Source organism: Oncorhynchus mykiss, chromosome 27 (genome assembly GCF_013265735.2).
Source record: "Oncorhynchus mykiss isolate Arlee chromosome 27, USDA_OmykA_1.1, whole genome shotgun sequence".
Taxonomy (NCBI): Eukaryota; Metazoa; Chordata; class Actinopteri; order Salmoniformes; family Salmonidae; genus Oncorhynchus; species Oncorhynchus mykiss.
In genome coordinates this window covers 2,880,865-2,901,276 of record NC_048591.1, presented here as the reverse complement: position 1 = coordinate 2,901,276, position 20,412 = coordinate 2,880,865, and the positions used below count along the sequence as shown (strand labels likewise).

At 40.3% G+C, this 20,412-nt stretch overlaps 1 protein-coding gene across 1 annotated transcript; it reads right to left on the bottom strand.

Moving 5' to 3' along the window:
• Positions 1 to 12,035: 12,035 nt before the first annotated feature.
• LOC110507335 (zinc finger protein 501) lies at positions 12,036 to 19,649 on the bottom strand. Its single transcript, XM_021587258.2, has 2 exons — positions 18,980 to 19,649; positions 12,036 to 13,180 (listed from the first exon to the last, which is right to left on the bottom strand). The coding sequence occupies exons 1-2, from the start codon at positions 19,386 to 19,388 to the stop codon at positions 12,111 to 12,113; spliced, it is 1,479 nt and encodes a 492-aa protein (XP_021442933.1). The 5' UTR covers positions 19,389 to 19,649; the 3' UTR covers positions 12,036 to 12,110.
• Positions 19,650 to 20,412: the final 763 nt, after the last annotated feature.

The window sequence follows — 20,412 nt, the reverse complement described above, 5'->3', positions numbered from 1 at the left end:
AGGGGGAGCCGCTCGTCAACGCAACCTGACCAGGGGAAGCCGCTCGTCAACGCAACCTGACCAGGGGGAGCCGCTCGTCAACGCAACCTGACCAGGGGGAGCCGCTCGTCAACGCAACCTGACCAGGGGGAGCCGCTCGTCAACGCAACCTGACCAGGGGGAGCCGCTCGTCAACGCAACCTGACCAGGGGGAGCCGCTCGTCAACGCAACCTGACCAGGGGGAGCCGCTCGTCAACGCAACCTGACCAGTGGGAGCCGCTCGTCAACGCAACCTGACCAGAGGGTGCCGCTCGTCAACGCAACCTGACCAGAGGGAGTCCCCCCTCTGCTGCTGGACTTTGTAAATTCTGCCGTTCTGCTCCTGAAGTTTGCAGTAATAGACTAATAGACTACAGATATATAGAGTAATAGACTAGTAATAGACTACACCAGCAGTCTGCAACCTTTTCCAGTTGGAGTGCCAATTTATCTCACCATTTCTGCTAATCTGTGTGCCAGTTATGATTTTCATTTGCACATTTTCTTGGAACAGTTTCATTTAAATTTATAATAATATCTCAAAATTGTCTGTGATTAATATACATTCTATCTAAATCTAAATGAAAATTATAGATATCTAAAAGTAACTTTTATTGCCATTACCAACTATGTACAACAAAAAAAAGCCTACACAAAACCAACAAATAAAAACATTAAATTCTGCAAGTAGAAAATATCCTGATAAAAATAAATATCCTAGAAATCACATTGGCTGCAAATGGCCTGTCTACAACAAACTTGAAACATTGTATCAACTGGGTCAGGAAACTCAGATAGCAAGCTTGCAACATTGTATAAAATATTCTAGGCCCTCAGTTTGCTGCTCCAGTGAGTTCTGGACAGACACAGCTGTAGGCTATTTGTGAAAAGGATAAGAAGTAATCAGGTATTTTATGACATTTCCACTGGATCAGAGCATTACATGTTTCCCTTTTATGCCGAGTGGTTATCAAAAGGGTGAGAGCTGGAAATATTTTACAAAAATACTTTGAGGAACTATTCTCATTTGCAATTGATTTGGATTAGACTTTGTTTATTTGCTGTTTGAGGTGAATAAAGCATTACTTTGAGAAGCTCCACAACTCATTAGTGGTGGTGCGTTAAGACAATCAGAAATACTATCAGGCATCCCCAAATGGGCACATTTATAGGCCTACATTTGTGTGCATGCCAGGTAGACTAGTCCTACTTCTATATGCGTAATTGGGTGTGCGTCTTGTGGGGTCAGGTCTGGGTGGTCTGCCAGGGGCCGTTTCATTTAGTATCCCTCCTTCAGGGAACAGTAGTTATAGTCATAACGTTACTCTTGTCATATGATGAACTTCAACTTAAATAGGGGATCTTGCTGTCTGACAGTTTTTTTGTATTCTGAAATGCACTCGAACTATGTATCATTTTGTGGCTCCTTATGTTACGCTGGGAAAACTGTTTTAATGGGCACAGAAATACTAAATAATTTCAGAGTTTGCTTGATCCAATCTTGTAATCAAAGATGGCGTAGCATGAAGACGTGTTTGTTGTAAATGGTATGTTTTTTTCGTCTTTTTTTAATATATTGCAATATATAAATATTTTTCATTTAAATTAAATATACCTACCGGAAACCCACCTCACCCAATGTGATATGGATCTGCTATTTTTTTAGACCTTATAGCTAGAACCTTCATCAGATGCTAGCCATCAGAACATAGAACATCGCTTGTCATATCAGTTCTGTTATACTCAGACATTATTTTAACAGTTTTGGAACCTTTAGTGTTTTCTATACAAATCTACCAAGTTTACTTTCATCTGGAGGTGAAAATAGTGCCCCCTACCTTAGTGAGGTTAACAACTCGGCCGTCCTACAATCCAAGCTAGATGCCCTCAATCTCACACACATTTTCAAGGAACCCACCAGATACAACCCTAAATCTGTAGACATGGACACCCTCATAGATATTATCCTGACCAACTTGCCCTCCAAATACACCTCTGCTGTTTTCAATCAGGATCTCAGCGATCACTGCCTCATTGCCTGCATCCGTTATGGGTCCGCGGTCAAACGACCACCCCTCATCACTGTCAAACGCTCCCAAAATCACTTCTGCAAGCAGGTCTTTCTAATCGACCTGGCCCGGGTATCCTGGAAGGATATTGACCTCATCCCGTCAGTAGGGGATGCCTGGTTGTTCATTAATTGTAATTTCCTCACCACCTTAAATAAGCAAGCCCCTTTCAAAAAATGTAGAACTAAGAACAGATATAGCCCTTGGTTCACTCCAGACCTGACTGCTCTCGACCAGCACAAATACATCTTGTGGCGTCCTGCACTAGCGTCGAATAGTCCCCGCGATATGCAACTTTTCAGAGAAGTCAGGAACCAATACACACAGTCAGTTAGGAAAGCAAAGGCTAGCTTTTTCAAACAGAAATTTGCTTCCTGTAGCTCTAACTCCAAAAAGTTTTGTGACACGGTAAAGTCCATGGAGAATAAGAGCACCTCCTCCCAGTTGCCCACTGCACTGAGGCTAGGAAACACTGTCACCACCGATAACTCCACGATAATCGAGAATTTCAATAAGCATTTCTCTACGGCTGGCCATGCTTTCCTCCTAGCTACCCCAACCCCGGCCAACAGCCGCGCACCCCCCGCAGCTACTTGCCCAAGCCTCCCCAGCTTCTCCAAGCCTCCAAATCCAGATAGTTGCAAAACCTGTTCCCGTACAAATCAGCTGGGCTAGACAATCTGGACCCTCTTTCTAAAATTATCCGCCGCCATTGTTGCAACCCCTATTACTAGTCTGTTCAACCTCTCTAAAGATTGGAAAGCTTCCACAGTCATCCCCCTCTTCAAAGGGGGTGATACTCTAGACCCAAACTGTTACATCCATCCTGTCCTGCCTTTCTAAAGTCTTTGAAAGCCATATTAACAAACAGATCACTGACCATTTAGAATCCCACCAGTGCAATCCGGTTTCCGAGCTGGTCACAGGTGCACCTCATCCACGCTCAAGGTACTAAACGATATAATTTCCGCCACCAATAAAAGACAGTACTGTGCAGCCGTCTTCATCAACCTGGCCTGTTGTCCGGACCTCTGGCAGTCTTTATGGGGTTACCACAGGGTTCAATTCTCGGGCCGACTCTGTATATATCAACAATGTCGCTCTTGCTGTGGTTGATTCCTTGATCCACCTCTACGCAGATGACACCATTCTGTATACATCTGTCCCTTCTTTGGACACTGTGTTAACAAACCTCCAAACGAGCTTCAATGCCAAGCAACACTCCTTCTGTGGCCTCCAACTGCTTTTAAACGCAAGTAAAACTAAATGCATGCTCTTCAACCGATCGCTGCCCGCAACCACCCGCCCGACTAGCATCACTACTCTGGACGGTTCTGACTTAGAATATGTGGACAACTACTAATACCTAACTATCTGGTTAGACTGTAAACTCTCCTTCCAGACTCATATTAAGCATCTCCAATCCAAAATTAAATCTACAATTTGTTTCCTATTTCGCAACAAAGCCTCCTTCACTCACGCTGCCAAACATACCCTCGTAAAACTGACTATCCTACCTGTCCTTAACTTTGGCGATATCATTTACAAAATAGCCTCCAACACTCTACTCAGCAAACTGGATGCAGTCTATCACAGTGCCATCCGTTTTGTCACCAAAGCCCCATATACCACCATCCACTGCGACCTGTATGCTCTCGTCGGCTGGCCCTCGCTACATATTTGTCGCCATACCCACTGGCTCGAGGTCATCTATAAGTCTTCGCTAGGCCGCCTTAACTCGGCTCACTGGACACCATAGCAACACCCACCCATAGCATGCGCTCCAGGAGGTATATCTCACTGGTCATCCCCAAAGCCATCACCTGTTTGGCTGCCTTTTCTTCCAGTTCTCTGCTGCCAATGACTGGAACAAATTGCAAAAATCGCTGAAGTTGGAGACTAAAATCTCCCTCACTAACTTTAAGCATCAGCTATCTGAGCAGCTTACCGATCGCTGCAGCTGTACACAGCCCATCTGTAAATAGCCCATCCAACTGCCTACATCATCCCCATATTTGTATTAACTTTTTTGCTCTTTTGTACACCAGTATTTCTACATGCACATCATCTGCACAGCTATCACTCCAGTGTTCATTTTCTAAGTTGTAAATACTTCTGTTACGGTGCGTGAATGAGGACCCAAAAGCGAATTAACTTAAACAGAGCTTCTTTAATTACCAAACATAGGTAGGCTCAGACGGACCGGCAGATTCCGACAGGACAAGACAAGGTTACAGCAAACATGACGACAGTCTGGTTCAGGCATGAAACACAACAAACAAGAATCCGACAAGGACAGGAACAAAAACAGAGAGAGATATAGGGGACTAATCAGAGGGAAAAGGGGAACAGGTGGGAGAAGGGGTGACGAGGTAGTCAAGAGGAGACAAGGAACAGCTGGGGGAAAGCGGGGGAGAAAAGGTAACCTAATAACGACCAGCAGAGGGAGACAGGGTGAAGGGAAAGGACAGAGACAAGACACAACATGACAGTACATGACAACTTCGCTACTATGGCCTATTTATTGCCTTTCCTCCTTACTCCATTTGTATATAGATTTTCTATTGTGTTATTGACTGTACGTTTGTTTATCCCATGTGTAACTCTGTTGTTTTTTGTCGCACTGCTTTGGTTTATCTTGGCCAGGTCGCAGTTGTAAATGAGAACTTGTTCTCGACTGGCTTACCTGGTTAAATAAAGGTGAAATAAAAAATAAAATCGTAACTTTATTGACAACACCCAAATGGATACTGTCATTAACGCGGTTCTTCAATAATAATTACGCATAATTCATACTGTAGCAAACATTATATTAAACAGGACATTCAAACGAGCCTTACAATTATAATCCAAAGTAGTGTGAAATGCACTCATAAGCAACCTGGAAATGGAGGTTACTCCCCTGAGTTTTCCCCCATTCACATTCAGAATACATTGTGAAAAACTAAAATCTTTGCTCACCATTTTTGCTCCAGGCAGATATAGTACATCCATAACTATCGGTTTCCTCATTAGCAGGGAGGAGTTTCTGTAATCAAATTGCCCTCGTGCCGCAATTTTAGCAAACACAGAAGGGGGCCTTGGAGACCAAAGTCGTCTGGCACGCTGTTTAGAGTTTCAACAACATGAATATCCTATTTCTAGCCGACAATCATCGATGTTACTACTAATGTGAAAACAAGACAAAATATGACTTTTCTTGCTCATTTTAAGACAATTGTCAAGTAATGTTAACATTGATTACAGACGTCAATTGCTGTACAACATCATGGCTACGCTGTTTGCATCACCTTTTACAATGGATTACCTCTGTTGTGGGCCTTTAGTCATCTGTCTGACTTTGTTGTTCACACAGGAGAGATACGGGACTATCGTGGATCCTCTGGGGAGCCTCAACAACCACATGATGCTGAAGAGGCAGAGAAGAGTCTCTCCAGATCAGAACACCTCAAACACCTGCAGAGATCCACAGGGAAGAGAACTCACTGCTGCTCTGACTGTGGGAAAAGATTTGCCTCATCAGGCATTAAAATTCACCAGAGAACACACACAGGAGAGAAACCTTATAGCTGTAATCAATGTGACAAGAGATACTCTGATAAAAGGTGTCTGATCAAACATCAGAAAATACATGAAGGAGTTGTTTCATAATATCAATGAATTAATGTTGAATGTTAACACTTTAGTAGGAATATTTGAATAATGTCACAATGTAGAAGCCTAAACGTTTGCCCCCTTATCATTTGATTTCAACATGATATGGATATTAGCCTCAGGGGGAAAATCCAGGCTCTGAAATGGAAGAGTACTGTTTATGTGATTTAACAAAAAGTGACTAACACAAAAATAGCTGTTTTACACTTACCATGTCGGTGACCCACTTGAGTCAAAATGCAACACTTCAAAATGTAGCTAGCTGTTTTCTACAAATTGTCCTCTAACCAGGGATGTACACATTACTCCCAGATTCCGTGTGGTTTTTGAGCTGTTAGTTTTAACAGGACGTGCAACCTCATCTCTCTCCTCTCGCACAAATGATTTTAGCATGATATCGATGAGTGATGAAAAATAAGTGTTGCATTTAGTTGCTCCACCTTTTTGGTTTGCTTCCTGTCTTTAAGTTTGGTGTGAGTTTTTCTTTTTGGGGGGTTGGATATTGCATCCAATTAATAATTTAATCAATGGAATTTTCTTAGGGTGCTCATTAGTCTGTTTGTTGTGTACTAAATATTTCTGTTTATTTTCATTTGTTTTTTTCCTGTGAAGCCATTGTGTTGCATTCATGTCTGAAATGTGCTGTACAAATAAAGCTTGATTTGATTTCAACAAATGAACCCAATGACCGACCAATCGACAGACTCTTGATCCCTCTTAGTATGAAAATCAGTATCAATCCCATGTGAAAGGATTCAACTACTGCAAACTGAAACAAACGGATCAATCCCACTTTTCCAGCCTGCTGAAGGCGTGGTGGAGTGGTAAACACCACCCCCGGCTCTACCAGAGGCTTGGGGTGGTCTCCCACCGCTCTGTTTATGTCATGTTATGTGGCCTTGCCGTTCCATTTCTTGACTGCCCCTGCAACACAGAAAGAAACACATTTAGTCATATTATATAAAACTCTCAAAGTAATGGATATGGAGCATCTATGTCCTCAGTTACACCTATCAACTAAATGTGACTTCTGTCATCCGATCACTCTAAGCTGCATTAGGTTCAGAACAACCAGGATGGGCCTTTGACATAGTCAGGCCACCAAATATGCATAAGCAATGTAAAGAGATGTGGGGAAAAGTACATTGCACACAAATTACCTTCATAATATCAAAGAACAAATGTGTGTGCCTGAGGGGAAATTAACTTTCATACAGCCAAAAGGGGTGAGAAATTACACCAATATTAGTGGACAATTTGCACTAATGTAAATAAACATAGATGGAACATATTCCCTTTTGCTGACGTGATGAACCCCTAAGGGGACATAAATATTTACTATCTAAACCATGTGTGACCTCACCTCTCTGGCTGTAGAAGTGTTCTTCCTAACCAGTCCCTCAACAGCTCTCTGACTGAGCTCAACCCTCACTGGGTCTTCAGAGGAGAGGAAGGCTGATGAGGGATGGAAGGATGAATGGATCAGTCAGTCAATAAAGTGTAGAGCTGCTGTCTGACAAAATCACTATTTTAGTAGTTCATTAAAGTAATTAAGGATTTATGACTGCTGAATACCAACTATAAATCACTTAGATCATGTATTTTCAGGTAGAGATACATCCTTGGGACATCACTAGTCTGTTGAAGTTGACATTTAAAATGGTTAAGGTAGGATTTAGGGTAGGGATGTCCCAAGGATCCCGGATAGCATTGACCATTGTGCATTCTTCTGTCTCTTTTACATAGCAGGTGATGGGTTCTGACTTCTGAACTTGAAAATATGAAATTTCCTTATTATGTGAAATTGAATGAAACAATAATGTATGTTGATGCTAATATGATGTACAATATTCCATGATGTTTCTATATGTTAACAATATATGCCATATACTATTTTTTAACAGTTTCACTAATTAATTTTAATTAACTTAATTATTATGATTCGACATCAGTTCACCTTCTCACCTCATACTGTATTGGAGCAGCAGCAACTGACTTGATCGTTGATGTTCATCATGATCATCATGTTTTGAATCTGAGAGTAAATGGATCTGACTACAACTCAAAAAATACAGGGTTCAACTGGAGTTGTTCTGAGATCCCCTAAGAACCATAGGGTTCTTGGTCAATGAAAAACAGCCCCAAAAGGTTCTTCAAATAACTTGTTAGAAGGTGGGTTCATCGAGGAACCTCCGTTGTTGCTGGACTTCTTCCGGGAACTTCGCAATTACAACTGAAAACGATGGTGACAAGTTTGGATGCGACAACAGTTAAAAGGTTAAGTTGGATTGATGTTTGGCTCTGAATATGTCTCGAAATAATGTATTATAATAATATAAGATACTAATGATGAATAACGAAGACAATGATGGTTTTCTGTGAATATCTTCCATAACGTTACTATAGTTGATTAAGGTAAATATTAGAAACCCGGATTTGACCGTCGGCGTTGTATGAGCTACAGTACAGTACCGTTATCTAGCTAGATAACATTATGTCCTAACTAGGCAGAACTAGGTTTGGATTATTTCCCTGAACTATATTCGTTCCCATATATTGTTTATCGTTTCCATAAAGCCAACATGGCTTTACACTCATTAACGTAAGTTTCCAATCTAGAGCAGTTCTCAGTTTTGTGATAATGAACTAGCTAACTAACTAACTAACGACGGTGACCTGTCCAGGCGAGATGTTACAACGAACTGAATCGTCAATGGAGGTCTTCCTCTTTATATAGCCTGCTACAGCATGCAATACTATTAACTCACAAGGGGGCATAACGTTACATGTACAATACTATCCCATTTTGGAAACGTTACATGGACAATACTATCCCATTTTGGAAACGTTACATGGACAATACTATCCAATTTTGGAAATGTTACATGAACAATACTATCCCATTTTGGAAACGTTACATGTCTGCGTTAATTATTTTAATTATCTTTTCAGATCTTCTCAGAAATGAATCAAGTCCATGGAATGGATATAGACAAAACGAGAATTCAAGAACTAGCAGAGGTAGAGAGGCAGGGGTGAGGACATCATCCTGCTATTTTGACAGTCCCTGAAGGACAATACAGAAGAGGTACTTGCTCTAATTCCTTCCCTTTCTCTAATGTATTTTGTAATAAAATTAGCAAGTGTAGTAAGATCAATGCTTTACTTTACTAGGACTGGAGACCACATCAGCGATTCTGCTCTTGCCCTGCCTCTTCAAAGAGGACCCGAGTGGCCTTTATGTCCATGCCTATGCACCAATCATCTGTTTCTTCATAAACATGAGTGTGTATGCTTATATAAAACTACAGCTGAACATTTGTTATGTTCTTTGTTAATTGTATGTGTATGAATCTTTTCTTACTTTTGTTGACACCGCTCTTCACTCCTTTACTGCACATCGGCGGAAATCCATTTCACCATGAGAGTGAAATCCCGCCCTGTTTACACCTCCAAGGTGCACCCCTCACACAGGAATACACACTCAGAGCCTTTGAGGATTTTCTAAAAACTCCACTTTACGCGTTTCGCTCGTCATTATTATTTTTTTTAACTACTTTTGAGATGTGGTATCCACTCGGCTCACTGCCTCTCAAAACAAAGGTGGGACCATCTTCTCCGTTCCCAAAGTGTGGTCTCCCTGAGATCCCATGTTTGAGGGATCCCTCGTGCACGATTTACCTGGGTTGTCAGGAGAGGTCACCAAGTGAAGATTAACATCCCCATCGCCAAATGTGGTTAATCTCTTTAAAATCAAATGAGGAGACAAAGTTACCACACAAGTCAGAGTTAAATTTAAATATTTATTCACTTATTAGTAAGGGAGCAGGTCAATACAACACACAAATATAAATTGAATCAATTGAGTGCTCTACGATAATGATGGATGGTCGACAAATCACCCCCAGATGATTAGTTGAGAGCCACGATACAAAAGTACAAAGGTTTTTTACAGCCAAGATACACCCCTTTCAACCTACATGACCAACAACAGATGTATAGAACGGGTCACAAGGTTTAGATTTGTATGAAAGATACTTATAATTCTCAGCAGACAGCATCTGCTGTAAAAACAGTACTATTTGTGTAGAGACCAGGGTCTGGCCCTGAGGTCATCTCTCCCTGGTACCATATAGAACAGAAACATTAACTCTCAAGCTTTGGAATGCCCATCCTCAGTAGAACACACAGACACAATAGTTCTAAGAACCCTCTATTCTGTTGCATAAAACCACCATTTGATGCAATAAAAGTATTATAACATAATGTTGAAGTTTTGCTCTCAGTGCCCACTGAAAGTTGACTAGTAACAACAACTGGGACCTAAAAGACACCCACCATGAGACCCACTAAATCTGCCAAAGAAGAGGGAAACAAAAGAAAAACCCACACCCAACTTAAAAACAGGAAGCAAACCAAAAAGGTGGATCGACTAAAGGTGTTGACTCTCCACATCTATCAAGACATCCAACCAGAACCAGAACAAATAGCAGGCCAAACTATCCCTCTCAGCACTGCCTGGACTGCTACAAAAATGCAAATGCTTTCCGTTTGAGTTATATTAGGTTTTATTTTCATCCAGACTTTCTTAAATAGAACCTGGACCAGTTCAGGTGAAACACCTTCCCACTAACGAGACGGACAAGCCAGCAGAGGTGTAACACATACTGACTAACGAGGTGACCTCAATCAGTGCACCCTACCTGCTAACGAGCTATACCTCAAAACATAAATGGAAAGACCAAAACCTGTAACACCTTCCCCCTTTAACAACAAATATATGCTATGTTTTTGTTGGACAAGTTTGCTCACCCCCGACAGAAAACAACTTCCATTTCACATAATAAACTACAATAAACATGGTGTCTACTGGCTGTCAACAACTAAAAACAAGATAAAAAACACATTTCTAAATAATTAATCATTTTTTTTCAATAGAATCCTAAAACTCACTAGCTTCTAGAACTCTCGTCCCCTTGGAAAGAGCCCCCAAAAACCTTGCCTCCAATACAGAAAAATTATCTGTTACCTTCTAACAGGATGGCAGCACAATTGGCAATAATTAACTTGATGGTGAGGCTTGGAATAATAAAACGTATCTTTTGTCAGGCTGGATATTTGAAATATGAGGTGATTTGAGTCATGCTTCATCAGTAGTGGAATAAAGACAATTGGCACTTGAGCGTTGTCAAGAAATACTGGAGTGATGTAAGATTGTTAATAAAATTGATTATAGACCAATTTATTATACCCTGGTAGGCCGTCAATGTAAATAAGTCAGTTAAGAACAAATTCTGGCTTACAATGATGGCCCAACGCTCTAACCACTAGGCTACCTGCAAGTAAGTTGAAATTAAGTTATTTTCAAGTCACTGAAAAAACTACCCGAAAATACATATTTCGGGCATAGTCTTCTTTTCAACATCTTTTCAATTACATTTTGCTAGGTGGGATATCCCGATGTCAAACCACAGTTTTAACCTGTCCAAATCAATAACTAATATGCAGAAACAGTTTGGGATAAATTGAAAACCTAAACATAAAATGTGCAATATCCACAAACATCTGCCACAATAATCATATTACTTGTATTTGTTTAAACAAGCTCCTTATAAACTTCACAAACACCAGAAACGTTGTTGTTTTGACAAGTAGCAATACATCACTAATATCGACTAGGTTATTAGTTATTAGAAACTAACACAACTAAAAAACACATGGAAATTTGAGATATCTTTTACCTCGCTGGTTAGAGGACAACCTGCAGAAGACAGTCAGCTACATTTTGGAGTGATGCATTTAAATTTAGGGGTCGCTAAACAAAGGAATGCAACACTTATGTGTCATAACTCATCTGTTGAAATCAACTGCGAAAGGAGGGAGATTAGGTTGCAAGTCCTGTTAAAACTAACAGCTCAAAAACCACACGGAATCTGGGAGAAATGTGTACATCACTGGATAGAGGACAATTTGAAGAAAACAGCTAGCTACATTTTGGAGTGTTGCATTTTGATTCAAGTCGGTCATCAACGTGGTAAGTGTAACACAACTCAACTTTCAATTCTGAGCCTGGATTTTTCCCCTGAGGCTAATATCTATATCATGTTGAAATCAATTGATAAAGGGGCAAACATTTAGGCTTCTACATTGTGACATCATTAAAATACTCCTACTACAATGTTAAAACATTCTACATTGTGACATGATTTCATTGATATCATGAAACAACTCCATGTATTTTCTGATGTTTGATCAGATAACATTTATCAGAGTATCTCTTCCCACATTGATTACAGCTAAGATATTTCTCTCCTGTGTGTTCTCTGGTGTCGTATCAGGCTGTTTAACCGAGTAAAACTCTTCCCACATCAATTAGAGCTAAAAGATTTCCATTGTGTGTGTGTTCTCTGGTGTATCGTCAGCTGCCCAGATGTAGCAAAACTCTTCACACATTGATTACAGCTATAAGGTTTCTCTCCTGTGTGTGTTCTCTGGTGTACTGTCAGAAGGCTAGATGAAATAAAACTCTTCCCACATTGAGTACAGCTAAAAGGTTTCTCTCCTGTGTGTGTTCTCTGGTGTATCTTCAGATAGCTAGATTGAACAAAACTCTTCCCACATTGATCACAGCTATAGGGTTTCTCTCCTGTGTGTGTTCTCTGGTGTGATATGAGGTTGCTTAGCTTAGTAAAACTCTTCCCACATTGAGTACAGCTGAAAGGTTTCTCTCCTGTATGTATTCTCTGGTGTAGAGTCAGATTGCTAGACCTAGTAAACATCTTCCCACATTCATCACAGCTATAAGGTTTCTCTCCTGTGTGTGTTCTCTGGTGTGATATCAGGCTGCTTAGCTGAGTAAAACTCTTCCCACATTCAGAACAGCTATAAGGTTTCTCGCCTGTGTGTGTTCTCTGGTGTGATATCAGGCTGCTTAGCTGAGTAAAACTCTTCCCACATTCATCACAGCTGTACGGTTTCACTCCCGTGTGTGTTCTCTGGTGTGATATCAGGCTGCTTAGCTGAGTAAAAATCTCCCCACATTCATCACAGCTATACGGTTTCTCTCCTGTGTGTGTTCTCTGGTGTGATATCAGGCTGGTTGAATGACTAAAACTCTTCCCACATTGAGTACAGCTATACGGTTTCTCTCCTGTGTGTGTTCTCTGGTGTATCTTCAGATGGCCATATTGAACAAAACTCCTCCCACATTGATCACAGCCGTGAGGTTTCTCTCCTGTGTGGATTCTCTGATGAATTTTAATGCCTGATGAGGTGGTGAATCTCTTCCCACAGTCAGAGCAGCAGTGAGTTCTCTTCCCTGTGGATCTCTGCTGGGGTTTCTTGACGTGTTCTGATCTGGAGAGAGTCTTCTCTGCCTTGTCAACATCATGAGGTTGTTGAGGCTCCCCAGAGGACCCACGGTAGTCCTGTCTCTCTCCTGTGTGAACAACAAAGTCAGACAGATGGTAAAAGGCCCACAACAGCGGAATCCACCGTAAAAGGTGATGCTGACAGCGTTGCCATGATGTTGTACAACAACTGACATCTAATCAATGTTAAAATTATTTGACAATTGCCTTAAAATTTGAAACAATAGTCATATTTTGTTTTGTTTTCACATTAGTAGTAAAATCAATGATTGGAGGCTAGAAATAAGTTATTAAAGTTGATGAAACCCTAAGCAATGTGCCAGACGACTTTTGGTCTCCAATATAGGCCACTTTCTGTGTTTGCTAAAATTGCGGCACAAGGGCAAAGCACACACAATTTGGTTGCAGAAACTCCTCCCTGCTAATGAGGAAACCGCTAGTTATGGATGTAGTGTATCTGGTTGCAGAAACTCCTCCCTGCTAATGAGGAAGCCGCTAGTTATTGTCATGACTGTCCTGGTCGGGTTACCGGAGACCACAATCCGACAGAGAGATCTCTCACCCCCACCAGAGGAGAAGAGATTAAGGGGTATGAAGATGGGGGGGGTTTATGACACCTCACGCCCATTGTAAATCTAAGGCAGCAGACAAAATCACTTTGTCCTCTCACTATGGAGAACCAGCCTCAGAGAATTAAACATGCAATAATTGGACTTTAGGACAATAAGTTTCGAATGGCAACAAAGGTGGTAATGACGAAAGATGGAATATGAAAATGAATGTCATTTTTGTTTCGTTATTAAAAGTTAAAGGACGACGTTATAACGAAAACATTGTAACTTTAAGAGTTTTCCCAGTGTATACTTGATGTTTAGACATTGTACGTTGTGTGGAAAATGGCCAAATCAAAGCGAATGTTTTGGTAAAGATGAAATGTGAAGTTAGTTGTCTCAAATTGGATCTAAGTAAAAATCCAGACCTCCAGCCTCTTAACTTGGTAAAAGGCGTAAACACCCACTTCTGACCCGAGGGTATAAGACATGTGAGTTAAGAATTAACATGCTAAACTAAGTGACCCGAGCTGCAGCCAAGGTCTGAGTAGTCAACGAACCCAAAACGCAACACGAGGTTGAAGACAAAGGAACCCTCTACCAAATCCATACTATGGATGAGTAACTGTGTCTAAGAGAGTGAATTCAAGCAGGACCACCCGGTCACCACTCTTCATCGAATTGTGCATCTACACTGCTTTCATTCCTACGCTGTGAGCCCTGAGCTACAGGGCTGGCTGTCCTCAGAAGACCCCTTTCAGAACAAGGGCGGGGAAACAGACCACGAAGACAAGGACACTGACAAAGTGAGGACAACCAGAGAGTAACACCAGAGAAGTGAAACATCCGAGGAACCCCCCATCGGAGACCTTCAACACGCAATTACATCATTATATTCCGACCGATAAGAGCGGCAGTTCTGGCCAGGTTAGGGTTAAAATAAGCATAGCTGACAAATGCACCCAAATGAATATTTCTCTCATGTACTTTCTCTTTTACTCTCTTTTAAATCCCCCTTTTGAGTAATACGCTTCATCGTGTGTTGGCCCGTTGTACTAAGTTCTAATCAAGAACTGTGTTTTGTGTATGTGTATCTTATATCATTTTAGCTTGCTAGTAAATAAATAATCAACTAAAATTGGTGTGATACAGACTCATTGGTGGGACTCGGGTTTGTGCAGATTGACGGATATGCGACGTTCAGAATGAGACTGTAGAGGAAATTGATTCATTAGCGACTGTTGTAAAATCGATATTCTGAAATTATTTGAGTAGAAACTCAATAAAACTAATTTTCCCATGGTGCCCCAGGTTAATGAGTTAATAACTGCCCGATTCATTTAATCACGCAATTATAAACAGTTAATCATTCGGCGAGCAGCAGTTGTCACATTAACCGATACAACGTCACAACATTATGGATGTAGAAACAATCTGGTTGCAGAAACTCCTCCTTGCTAACGAGGAAAACACTAGTTATGGATGTTGCATATCTGGTAATGAGGAAACCACTAGTTATGGATGTAGTATATCTGGTAATGAGGAAACCACTAGTTATGGATGTAGTATATCTGGTAACGAGGAAACCACTAGTTATGGATGTAGTATATCTGGTAACGAGGAAACCACTAGTTATGGATGTAGTATATCTGGTAACGAGCAAACCACTAGTTATGGATGTAGTATATCTGGTAACGAGCAAACCACTAGTTATGGATGTAGTATATCTGGTAACGAGGAAACCACTAGTTATGGATGTTGTATATCTGGTAATGAGGAAACCACTAGTTATGGATGTTGTATATCTGGTAACGAGGAAACCACTAGTTATGGATGTAGTATATCTGGTAATGAGGAAACCACTAGTTATGGATGTAGTATATCTGGTAACGAGGAAACCACTAGTTATGGATGTAGTATATCTGGTAACGAGGAAACCACTAGTTATGGATGTAGTATATCTGGTAACGAGGAAACCACTAGTTATGGATGTAGTATGTCTGGTAATGAGGAAACCACTAGTTATGGATGTAGTATATCTGCCTGGAGCAAAAATGGTGAGTGAAGATTTTAGTTTTTCCACAATGTATTCTGAATATTACAGCGCAAGATCATGAGTGCTACTCAAGGAAACTCACATTAAGCTCTGTGTCTATTCACAAATTCACCACCATGGGGGGAAACTCAGGGGCGTTCTCATAGGCTGACAGCAAAAATAGCCTCCATTTCCAGGTTGCTTATGAGTGCATTTCACATTACTTTTGGATTATAATTGTAAGGTTTGTTTGAATCTCCGGCTTAAGATGTTTGTGTTATTGTCGCAAATCGAATGCTTTATACTTTTTTTTAAACACTTCAACAAGTAAAATGCTCTTTGGCTAGCTTTGCCATCAGCCTGACAATGAGGGTTTGAACACTAAGTGTTTAACAAATTGGCCCATAACTTTACCTAACAACAACATAGACCAACTGTAGGACCCATAACTTCACCTGATGACAACACAGAGCTACTGTAGGACCCATAGCTTTTCATTGGACCTTTATTTAACTGGGAAAGTCAGTTAAGAACAAATTATTATTTACAATGACGGCCTAGGAACAGTAGGTTAACTGCCTTGCTCAGGGGGAGAACGACAGATTTTTACCTTGTCAGCTCGGGGATTCAATCTTATAAACTTTCAGTTACTGGCCCAACGCTCTAACCACTACCTGCCGACCCACTTGCCGCCCCACTTCACCTAACAATAACATAGACCAACAGTAGGAGCCATAATTTCACCTTAAAACAACATAGACCTATCATTTAATATTTCAGGTGAAACATGGAAACTAAAATATCTTTGTCATGACATTTCATAACCTGATCACCAGATAATTTTGTGAATAATCCCACTAGGCTACTCTGTAATGTGTTGTCATTCTAAATGACCTGAATAAAGGAAAATAGCTCTGTGTGTTGAACAATAGCTAATCAATCAAGGAACAGTTCTCTACACATTAGGAACAAAGTATCTCTGTGTCCAAACAGACTAACAAGACCTTACTGTAAATCAAGCACACAATAACACATTATAAACACCATTTTTTTTTAGGGATGTTGAATCCAACGTGGAGCACGGCATAACTGTCTTTACCGGTGTAATGAATGAAGAAGCACTTTGGTTGTTGTTGCATGTCGTGATGTTTGTCATTTGACTGTCATTCAGAAAATGATTTCCTGGATCAGCTGATGATTGTTGAACATGTGACTGTAACTAAACAGCTACAGTATTAAGTATTATGTGTAATTATTGAAGAACCGCGATAATGACAGTATCGATTTGGGTGTTAAAGTTAAGGTGACTGTTGGTTAGAACCATTGGATTTAGTAAACTCTGAAATTATTTAGGATGTCTGTGCCCATGAAAACTGTTTTCCCAGCGCAACATAAGGAGACACTAAATGTGACGTAGTTAGAGAGCATTTCAGACTACAAAAAACTGTCCCACAGCATAACATAGTCACTCCCCTTTATGTAAATGATTAATACCCTTTAGCCTTGGCCACCCTTATCTTTCTGCTTAGTTTCCATTCTCTGATTGGCTCAGACATTAGGGCATTGATTCTATTGGTGGCGTGACCATTGCAATGACACAAAAATAAACAGACATGCACACTCCTATTGCAGGTGCCTATAACTGATTAACTAATGTTCCTGTCCAATGGCCTTCACAAGTCCAAGCCTATGGTGCTTCCAAATGATTAACCAATGTTCCTGTCCAAAGGCCCAGAATGACCAGGTGTGTTGATCCAGCTTTGCACAATCACATATGTCTAATGGTTAAATATATTGATTCTGCTACCTACTTCTAAGAAAACAGTACAGATACTGGACAATTCTAAAGGTACTAGAAAATGTCCAATAATCTCCAGGAATTTAAAATAGGAATGGGGTTGCCCTAACGCTGGGGGAACACCAGTAAGCTTAATTCACTGGAAGTTATGCATGCCAGCCAACGGTAGTCAATTTTGGGCTCCCATGTGGCTTGGATAGGACATAGTGCTTGAGGTGTCACTACAGACCCTGGTTAAATTGTAATGGAATGAATAAAATTGGCTGAATATTAAACAATGACTTATAAACAGCTCTAACAATTTGACCCCCACAAGAAATCTACACTGGCAATTCTAGAATATACTATATAGCCTAGAAACATGGTTAAACTATCATTATGACATAATGGATGAATTCTAGAATATACTATATATCCTAGAAACCTGGTTAAACTATCATTATGACATCATGGATGAATTATAGAATATACTATATAGCCTAGAAACCTGGTTAATCTATCATTATGACATCATGGATGAATTATAGAATATACTATATATCCTAGAAACCTGGTTAAACTATCATTATGACATCATGGATGAATTCTAGAATATACTATATAGCCTAGAAACCTGGTTAATCTATCATTATGACATCATGGATGAATTATAGAATATACTATATATCCTAGAAACCTGGTTAAACTATCATTATGACATCATGGATGAATTCTAGAATATCCTATATAGCCTAGAAACCTGGTTAAACTATCATTATGACATCATGGATGGCCAGTCCTTGTATTCATAGTGTAGAGAATTCAGGGGATAGCCCTGAGCTGAACTCAAACCTGGTTCCAGCGACTGTCAAGTCAACACCTTATAATTGTTACGCCAAGATGTCTGAACTTCTTGACGAGGTCGCTAGGTGTTGGGTTACGGTGGCTACAATAGCTTTCTCTATGAATTTGAGAGTGGTTACATTTCTCAAACCACCATCCCTCAGCTGTTTACCAAATCAAGTCTCAGGGCAGGCATTTTGTTCTGTTTAAATCCTAGGTTGTCCCTTTTAAAAAAATCCCCATCAACCAATCTGCAGTTTAAACAATTACAAAGCTGTCATTCCACCACTGTTTTGGTAATAAGATGATGGATGGGCTGGAGAAATGTAACTACTCTCAAATTCATAAACAGACCTATTGATGCAATGACTGACTATCCATGACATCAACATTATATATTTAACCATGTTGAGGCTATACAGTGTTGATTTACATTGTTTCCAAACATTGGAGTTAAACAAGTTTATTTGGGGTCCTGATGGGGTACAACAGTTGAACTAAGCTCATGAGGCATGTGTTATATTCTTCAAGAATCAATGGCTATAAATAAATAATTTAAAAGTCCAAACATAGATGTAACAATGGCAGATTTCGCCTTTAACACCAAACATCAGTTCAACAACTGCAGAGTTTGTGCCTCTGTACTTAAGACAGTACTTACTAGTGTTAATCAGGGCCCCGTTTCTCAAAACCATCTTACGGCTCAGTTCATCGTTAGAACCATTGGTTGCCTTAAGATGAGTTTGGATAACCGGGACCAGATATCCAGTTTCCTCCTCCTTTTTGGATGTGACAGTCATCTCCCCCTCCTCCTCTTTCAGTCCAAAAAATGCATCCTCCTCTTTCTCTTTCTCCACTGTAACATCCTCCTCCTCTTTCACTCTGAACGAGTCTTCCTCTTCTTTCACTGAAACGTCTTTCTCTTCTTCTTTCACTGTAACAGCCTCACCCTTCACTTGTTTTTTTATTGAAACAGCCCCCTCTTCCTCCTCCTCTTTAACGAGAGTTACTTTCTCCGTCCAGCAGACCTCCTCTTCTTTATCAGGAGAAGAGTAGCTTAGTGAACTCATGGTCGGGGATGTTAGCTAGTTAGCATTAGCGACTTGCCTAGTTCTAAGCTAACTTAGCAAACCAGCTAGCTGACAAACAACGTAAATATATAATCAAATGAGCCAACAAGTACATACGACAGACGTGTGTTTTATACACAGCGATTAATATACACCAAAACAGTGTAAAGAGCGTGAATGTTGTAGCTATGTTTGCTAGAAAGCTACCGAGGTGTCTGACTAGCTGTTGTTGTTGAAGGAGCGTCGACTAGATTATACGTCACACTGGCAGCGTCGCCTGAACCTAACAGACGCACATCGCCATCTGCTGACTGAAGTGGGCAACGCAGTTGAGGAACCAAAAGTTTTTATTTAATTTATTTCATAAAAGTTGATTATTATATTAAGTCGTTCAAAGAGAAGCATGTGTTGATTGATTCGTGTTTAATGAGGGAGAATTTAAAACAAACTTTACACTCACTACATATTTGCAATGAACCATACATCTGACATGGATCATTTTGACCCCAGATACATATATTTTATCATAGCCAAAATATGGTTTGTTCAATTCTTCCAATTTTTCATTACTTTGTCAATCAACTTGTTATTAATATATCTAAATCATGGTTTAGTGTTTCTGTATCAATATGGACTTTTAACAAATTCAAATCCTATGGAGTCATTTTGACCCCAGCCAAAAACACCTTTGTTAAATAGGATGTTTTTCTGTTTTTAAATCAAAACAACATTTTATTGGTCACGTCCACATGTTTAGCAGATGTTATTGCGGGTGTTGTGAAATGCTTGTGGTTTTAGCTCCGACAGTGCAGTAGTATCTAACAAGTAATATCTAACAATTTCACAACATATACCCAATACACACAAATCTAAGTATTCAAATCTAGGTTTCTCTGTAGACATGATCCATCCCACCAGAGGGTGGAGGGGCTCCTGTATCAGTGGTTTTGACCAGATAGACACCTGCAGACACACAGTATAGTGCCTCCTATGTACTCTCCTAAGATTGGGTAGCGGTAGAAAA

What these genes read in the sequence shown, in the direction of transcription:
- LOC110507335 (XM_021587258.2), bottom strand. Translation starts at nt 19,388, where the DNA reads ATGAGTTCACTAAGCTACTCTTCTCCTGATAAAGAAGAGGAGGTCTGC. An exon ending in CGGGGCCCTGATTAACACTA is followed by an intron (nt 13,181 to 18,979) that starts GTAAGTACTGTC and finishes TTGTTCACACAG; the next exon opens with GAGAGAGACAGGACTACCGT.